Here is an 8,637-nt window from a genome sequence, read left to right on the forward strand (position 1 = left end):
CCGACACTGCCATGTCAGTGGCAGGACAGCTCTGTAGTCGTGATGCACATGACACAGCAAACGCCCAGGTCTCCTTCCTGCAGACGGCTCCTCATCGACTCGAGCTCCAGGCCATTCCTGGACATGGTCTGGGGTGCCCAGGCCTGTCACAGGCCACTCTGCTGGTGGACCTCATGGAGCGTGGCTCACTGTTACACAGCTACGTCAGCCATGTGTGGCTCAGATGTTTAATCCGACCCACCAGTGACCAGGAGAGGTATGAAATTACCAACCAGAACGCGACACCACGGGTGCTTTCACTCCTACCCACAGAGCAGAGGCAAACTCCTGTCAGGTCAGAGCGACGGCACGTTGCTCAGGCTCAGAGCCCCGCCTCCGCAGGATGTCTGCAGAATGTGAAGACCTACTTCGATGGAGAGGCATACGAACACATTGCAATCTACTGCCACCTCTCTCCAGGGAGGAAAACAGTGCCCTTCTGTGCTAACGTCTGCTCCCTTTCTCTTAGGTAGAAAAGACCAAAAAGATCCATCAAAGGCTGCTTTTAGTCAACGACTTCAACGCACGCCTGCTTGGCGGCCTAAATTCTACCAGTGACTGCTCACGAGGGTATAGCCTTCGATCAGAGGAGTGTTCGCCTCATCCTCCTTGGCACTGATTTCACAGGGAAGGTCGGGCTACTCCTCTCTGCAAGTCACCAAACCCTGAATTTCCACATGTGAGTGAAGTAATGAGGCTCAGAGGCTTGCTTTTAGTCTGCGCCTGGTGCGATTTACACTGCTATCTGGCACTGCGGGCCGGGATGACAATGGTATCTGTGGTCAGGACACCTCTGGACTCCTGTCCTGACCACAGTGCTGGTCCCAGGAGCCAGACCCCTTTCAGGGCCTCCTACATATCACCCACTCCCCTGGACCTCTAAGAATTACAAAAGAGTTTCTAGAAAAGCTGAAGCACTTTAGAATAAGTTCAGTCAGTGGAGGACTACCTTGGGCAAATCTCATCCTTAAACCGACTTGAGACTCTTAATCTCAGAGAAAAATCTGAGAGACTCCTTTGTCAACCATGCATGTGGCCAAACGTGCCAAGAGCCTGAAGGACAGATGATGCCCACTTACTTTATCCATTCTGTCTTGTTCCACGCCAAACTTCCCTCCGTAGCCATGGGAGGCTTTTGGTCCGGTTTCAAGTTCCTTCTCCTTGAGGGTCTGATGTTCTTGAAAAACATTCTCTCTCAGTTTGTGTATGCTTGAAGGGGAGCAAAGAGAATGGAACAAATCCATCAAACAAACAGGCATCTTTGCCACCCAGTAGGATAAATAAGGACAGGGGACGTTATTTTGTAACTGCATGGGTTTGTTACTTGGTGCTGGCCGATTCCCTGCCTTCGCTCTACTTTCCTGACGACTCTGCCAGCTAGTGCATCTGCCTCAGCAGTTCTCCGAGTCAGACGAAAGAAGAGACGCTAATCCGAACAGCCCAACTGGCCCCCAAAGTTCAGCCTTGATGAAACTTGAACTTTACTTCTTACGGAGAAAAGTTTCTCATTTAGTAGATAAATGAGTTAGGCAAGCTGGTTATCTAAACAGCATCCAGAGGCAAAGAGGGAAATACAGTGCAAGGTCCCATACTCCAGATATCCCAAGGACACCACAGAAGTCCTGAGACACTAAACATCTGGATAGTTTGTCTTGGCTGAAGTACTCCAGTTTTGTTATATGCTCAAAAATGAATGATGTTCACAATTTACCATGTAAAGGTCATTTTTTATTTTAAATATAGGGGACAGTGAAAGAGATTAAAGATATGGTCAAAATTTAGCAGGCCAGGTGGCCATCACCAGAAGACCCCAGAGCAGCACAAAAGTCTTCTTAGAATGGGGTCTTTCTGCCTAAGAGAGACCATGGCCACGCCTTCAAAATCTGGACAATAATCTCAGAAGCATGGATAAAATACAAACCGGGGGAGCCAGTAGGTGGCATGGTGGTTAAGGGCGCTGGACTCCCACATGGCCAATCGTGATTCAAGGCCCAGACCTGGCGGCTTGTTTTCTCACTTTCTCTCTCTCTCTCTCACTCTATCCCTCTCTAGTCAAATTTAAATAAATGAATAGATAGATAAAACAAATAGATAGATAAACAGATAAAGATAGATATATAAAGTTAAATTAAAAGAAAAAAACAGACTTGGAAACCACCCCACCCCCTTATGAACAAGGGAACAAAAGACTCATTCTAAAATCCGGGAAGGACTACAGGATACTAAGAACTGTCCTATTCTCCACATGTTCCCTCTCCAAATACTAATGGATCCTAATCAATCCGAGGCTGGATGTCCAGAGAGTTCTGTTTGAACTCCAATCCACCCTCCCCAGCATTTGTTGAAGTCACAGAGAATAGAAGTCCTGAGACGAGGCACAGATCACGTAACCACTTCAGGAGTCTACTTAACCCAGCAGTGAATAACCTAGAGCTGCGGCACAGCCCCAGGTCAGCTCCCATGGCACCCTCCTCCCCAGCTGGCCCCAGGGAGCTGGGTATCCTCAGATCACGTCTATAGAAGGGGTAGGCTGAGTAAGGCAGAGAGAGGCTAGCAATGATGTCTATGAAGTCACTATGCAGACACTGTCTTCTCTTCTGGATGATTTACTGGATCTTTCTAGCTAAAGACACTGGCCAAGCAAGACAGAGACTTCCCAAAGCAGGTCACCGGGTCACCAGTGCTCCTTTACAACTAGAGGACGAGAGGGTAAACTCTGAACCCAGAGCAGCCTAAAATAGAAGTCTGAGAACATTTTAAAGTTCCTTTTATCTATACTTCCTGATGAGAAAACAAACTGCCCAAAGAGCTGGCATTTTCGATAGTGCCAAGTTAGAAACAATGACATGGCTCTCTCGGTCCTCCTATTTTGGGGTTTTTATAAGAACACAAAGCTTAGAATTCTGCTCGCAGTACCCAACTGTTAAATTCTACAATGCACAATAATTTCCAATAATAATAGAGGGTGTGTGTGTGTGTGTAATTTTGAGGTCCAAGTTTTTGAAAGACATCTCATACTTTAAAAACCTCCAGCCTATAGAAAAAAGAATTTAGATAACTGCTCCTCAATGAACAGAATACTGAAAATAGACTCTCTAGAATTATAAATATGAAAATCATTTACAATGGAAAATTTTAAATTACTGAGCATACATGTACGCATATATACATACACATAAATATACCTACATTAAGTACATAACACAATTTATATCATCTACTATATAAATATGTCAGTAAGACAAAAAGAGCAATTTTAACATGTAACTGGTATTACACAAATTAATTAGACAGGGCAATGCGCTATGCTTTACATATTTTCATCTCGCAGAGTATCACATTTATAAAAATATTAACAAAGTCTCTTACTTGATGTGCTCCTGGTGCCCAGACCCTTGCACGGTTTTGGCGCCCCATCTTTGCTCCTTTTCACTTACATCGTTCTAAAAAGAAAAATAACTAGTAAGCCCTATGCCCTGGAGCACAAAACAACTAACAACCCAATCAAACAAAAAACCCAGGAAAATAACAAAAATGAAAAGCAGGCAAGCTCCACAGGGACATGCCCAGGCACTGTGACAATGGATATCCAATAGTACACAGCTTAAGTAAAGCTGGATCCCGCATGGCCACTGTAGTTCAAATCCCCTACCCCAAACATGCCAGATATGTCCTCCAATGCCCAAGAGGAATGGAGGAAGGGGTACCCTCCCCTGGTGGAGGGTCTTCCTAAGGACCCTTCACATACAGGCTCTATCGTCAATAAAGAGAGGAAAATTTTTTCTAAAACGGAACAGAAACAGGTTGTTGGTTCCTACCACAAAATCAGGGTCAGTTTCCCAGTCATCAGCTCCCCCATCATCCTGGGTGATGGACACAGCGTGGCCTGCCGAAGCTTTCCACATCTGAAAGAGCAACACTGAGTGTCAGGAGAGCCACTCTCGAGGGTGACAGATACGCTCTTGGCCCAAGACCACCAAAACTCTACGGCAACACATGAACAATGGGGAGCTACGTGACCAAATGACCCTTTACAATTCCTATGCTTAAATGACAACTGCAGATATAAAAGAAACCAAATACCATGAATTACAATGCAGCTGTCAACTGGCATCAGAAATCTACCAGAAAAACTCTGTTTTCATTGAAGTGAGACAATTTCCTAGGAAATAAAGAAGTTAGGTGTGCACTTACTTCATCCATTAAAAACATGTTCCTATTCTGCTAAGAGTCTTATGACAACCTGTTTTTCAAGCAAAGAAAGCACCATTTTGGGTGACACAATATTATGAATCTACTAACGATCACTAGTGGTATATTTCACATTAAGTGTTACTTTATCATAAGTTTCTTAAAAGAGTACCCATTTTTATTTCAAATGCTTACTAGGAATACAAGATTTCCGTAATTCAGACTGATAATTTTCTTAACCGCCAGAGGATACGTGCACTCACCAGAGAGAGACAGAGAGAAGAGAAGAGAAAGTACTCTCCAGCGAGGTGTGATCAGCAACAATCCTTTTTTCACTATTTCTTGATCCTGTTAGGATTTCGGGTATGCACACACAGGTACCTGGTGTGTTTTTCAAGAATCAAGTGCTGGCCCCATCCTGAGATGGATACTGAACTTGAGCTGTGAAATACTGCTTTTCTTGACCAAAAATGAAGATTTTCTGCTGAGACTTCTTCCTCCAGATTCATTTCTAGTGGGTACGACTACTTCTGTCTCCTGTCCATTTCTCTCTCTCTCTCTGTCTGTCTCACTGTATCTCCCTGTGACTTTTAATTTTTATTTTATTTATTTTTTAAGGTACAGTACTGTCTGAGCTCTCAAGTCCCTCCTTTGTTATGATAATTGCTGCCTTTCCCCATTTCATTTAGGAAAGGCACAAACCCAGGCCAGGCTCACCTTGAGATGGATACTGAACTTGAGTTGTGAAATATTACTTGTGCGTGGCGTGCATGCACGCTGTGTGGTTTTCATTATTCTGTTTTTCAAAATGATCTTTTTTCTTTATCTTTATTCTTTTTTCTTTATCTTTATTCACTGGCTGCTCAGCCTCTACACACTAAGGGTCTAGACAGGTCCAAGTGAACAGGATCCAAACATCTGAATACGATTACGGTCAGAATATTCCTCTATTCCCACTGAACCAAAGAACGAAAACAGAATGAGAGACTGCAGACCACCTCCTTCTGCACACCTCTAAATGCTCAGATTGAACTTTAAGAATTAGAAAGAAACGTACCATCCATCAGATGACTAGAAATCACCACAGGGTCACAAAAAGTATGGGAAAGCAAGAAAATATCTCTCCTCCAAGGGAAAAGAATAACTCCTCTTCATCCTCAGACAGTACAATGAAACTCATGGAAATGTCTGATAAAGAATTTAAAATGTTCATAGTGACAAAGCTAACAGAGATGAAAGAGAAGAGAGACAATGAACTGCAGAAGAGGCAGGAGAAAGGAGCAGACAAGTTCCAGTGAGGAAATTCTTGCAAGATCTAAAAGAGGAAATACACACTATGAAAAAGAATCAAATGGACCTGTTAGAGATAAAGGCTATAATACAGGAAGTCAAAATCTCTCTTGAAAGTATTAAAAGCAGACTAGATCATGCAGAAAATCGAATCTCAGATGCAGAAGATAGAATAGCTAGCCTAGAAAAGTCCACGTAGAAGACTGAGAAAATTGGCCCCCCAAAAAATGAGAATAACATACTAGTAATACTGATACTATCAAACGTCTAAACATCCAGATAACTGGTATCCCAGAAAGTGAAGAAACTAAGAAGCACATTGATAATCTAGTCCATGAAATCCTGCAACAAAACGTTCCAAATCTAGAGAGGCATTCAAAGACCCAGTTCCAAGAAATACAAAGGACCCCAAAAAGAATCAATCCAAGATCTTCTCCAAGACACATTATAGCCAAATTGACCAAAACCACAGACAAAGATAAGATACTAAGATTGGCGAGAGAGAAATGGCAAGTTACCTACAAAGGATATCCCATCAGACTAACAGCAGACTTCTCATTGAAAACAATGTGAGCGAGGAAAGAGTGGGAAAATATATTCAAAATGTTAAGGGAAAAGCAATCTCAACCAAGAATACTGTACCTGGCAAGATTATCCTCCATATGGGAAGAAAAGACAAGATCATTCTCAGGTAAACAAAACACAAAAGAACTTACCAACACCAGATCAGATCTCTAAGAAGTTCTCAAGGAAGTGCTATACCAGGAAAATTAAATAGACACACAGAAATAATAGTTTAAAACTAAGAAAATGGCCAACTTACTCACAGGGACAAGTCTGGAGCTGAATATTATATCTCAGAATTTAATCAGGAAGATCGAACCACAACAGAAGATAGATTTAAGTACATGAGACTGAACTGGTGAAACAGCATTTTATGACTTTTGACTAAAACATTGCTGATTTTCTTCTAGGCTTTGTTTTCCGGTTTTAAGAATTTTTGTCCTGTCTTGAGCTGCCAATAGGTTCACGTACCTACTATTTGAACAGAATCGTAACCTATTTCCTGGCTTAAAGTTTTAGACAAAGTTCCTTAGCATTTCTTTTACTTACTAAAGATAAAACTACTTTTCTTGACATTCAAAAATACCTATTTCATGGCCATAATAAGCTATTTAGCATCAGCTAGGAGCTACCTTATAGTATATTCATTCTACTCAGAGGTTCACGCCTAAGTCACACATGTATTCACAGATGTGTATATATCAGCTGAACTTGCTATTGAAAGTGGTTAGATTATTTAAGAAATTTTGTGAATCAATAGAATGTGGGGGGGAAAAAGGAATGGAAAGCAACTGTAGACAACTGAGATAGTGTGCAGGAGGGTGAGAAATAGGGGGAAAATATATATACATGTATGAAATACACACACACACATATATGTATATGAAACTAGAAATGGAAAATTATTGACAGTAACATCTATGATTAAGCCACTATGCAGTATATTATGGATGGGAAATCACATTTTGTATGCTATGATGATGCTCAGGGAATGAATGTAAGTTAATTAATTTTAAAAAAGTTTCAGAAGAAAATTACAGTGCACTTGTAACTAGATCCCAGCCTTGTTCATATTTTTAGTTTAAGGTATTTTGTGAATCAATAAAATGGGGGGGGGAAGAAAGCACTGGGATTTGAACCACTGTCAGCTATGTGAGATCTAGCTCCCTTAAATACTAATCCATGGGGGCCAGTCCCAGACTGACAACAAATGTTTCAAGTTACTTATTAGTATGTTGCTTTGTCATCTATTTGGGGCAATATACTATATATAAAATGCCATTTTTCCCACATTAAGAGGATCTGAGGGACCAGCAGATGACACAATGGCTACATCACTGGACTCTCACATAGTCCACCACGGTTCAAGTCCCAGACCTGGCAGCTTAAAACTCATGCAAGGTACGAGTGCACGTGTGCCTAAAATTCTGAGAGGAGAATGGAGAAGAGACTGTGGCATGGCCAGGTATGGCCAACCTCCCTGGGGTGGGGAGTGACTTCTCACTTTCTGTCTCTCCAGTGAGCATACACACTGTATAGCAAAAATCTCTCTCTCAAAAAAAAAAAAAAAAAGAGAGAAAGATCTGAAAGTAGGTAGTCCACCCTTCTTCCTTAGCATTTTAAAACTGTAAGGTATACTGTCCACTTCTGGCATCTTTGCTGAGGGTCACACTGAGGTACAAGCTGCTGCAGGGACATCTTTAGAGTCAGCACCATGACAGAAGACATCAAGACCAAAATCAAGAACTACAAGACTGCCTGTTTTGACAGCCATGTACCCAACTAGAATCAGGGAGCTGGGGAGACTAGCTTTCACCCCCAAGTCAAAGGTGAAAGCAGGTTGTCTCTGCGTTACTTTTCAGACTCATCGGGGGAAAAATTGATAGAGCATAATCTTTACTGATGGTCCTCGAAACCAGCCTCACCAAGGTACAAGATGAGCACATCTAAACAGTTCATAGCACCATGCTGCTGGTGGCTCCGTCCACTTTAAGAACATAAAAAAGAGAAGCCGGATTGTTCCCAAGAGGTCAGAAATAGTTCCTGTTCCTTGACTACAGCTTTCTGCAATTTCCTCTTCTTTCTAAGTCACAGGTAACACCAGAAACTTGATTTGATTTTTTTAAATAATGAAATTTCCTGGGGCAGGCAGGTGGCATGGTGGTTAAGGGCGCTGGACTCTCACACATCCAACCACGGTTTGAGTCCCAGACCTGGTGGCTTGCTTTCTCACTTTCTCTCTCTCTGTCCCTCTCTGGTCAAACTTAAATAAATAAATTAATTAAATAAAATAAAAAATAATGTTTAAAAAATTAATAAGTAAATTACCTTCCAGAAAGTAGTTGTCCCTCTCCCCTCAATCCCACTGGGTGAGCACCCCGCCTCTCCTTGCTGAAGGGATGGTACCCTCACCATCAGAGGGGGAAGGTTATCAGAAAGCTCACAACGTACAAACCTTTCTTTCCAGTTGAAGACACGGGGCTGTTCACAAAGCTCTGTGTACAACACAGCAATCCAATGAGGGATCTGCAGGCATTTGGGACTGATTCTGTC

General features: G+C 42.1%; 1 protein-coding gene across 4 annotated transcripts in view; it reads right to left on the minus strand.

Moving 5' to 3' along the window:
• Window positions 1-8,637, minus strand: part of CTTN (cortactin) — a 40,475-nt gene extending 31,838 nt beyond the window's left edge. For 3 of the 4 annotated variants that reach the window (XM_006171231.3, XM_006171230.3, XM_006171228.3), the window contains exons 1-4: window positions 8,540-8,637; window positions 3,858-3,944; window positions 3,409-3,482; window positions 1,119-1,248 (exon numbers count right to left, since the gene is read on the minus strand). In XM_006171231.3, the coding sequence (XP_006171293.1) occupies window positions 1,119-1,248; window positions 3,409-3,482; window positions 3,858-3,944 (291 nt within the window). In that variant the 5' untranslated portion in view covers window positions 8,540-8,637. Of the gene's footprint in view, window positions 1-1,118; window positions 1,249-3,408; window positions 3,483-3,857; window positions 3,945-4,493; window positions 4,579-8,539 lie in introns of all 4 variants that reach the window. The other variant, XM_027769392.1, reaches the window with a different exon arrangement.

This window comes from Tupaia chinensis, unplaced genomic scaffold (genome assembly GCF_000334495.1).
Source record: "Tupaia chinensis unplaced genomic scaffold, TupChi_1.0 Scaffold149501_1, whole genome shotgun sequence".
NCBI lineage: Eukaryota > Metazoa > Chordata > Mammalia > Scandentia > Tupaiidae > Tupaia > Tupaia belangeri.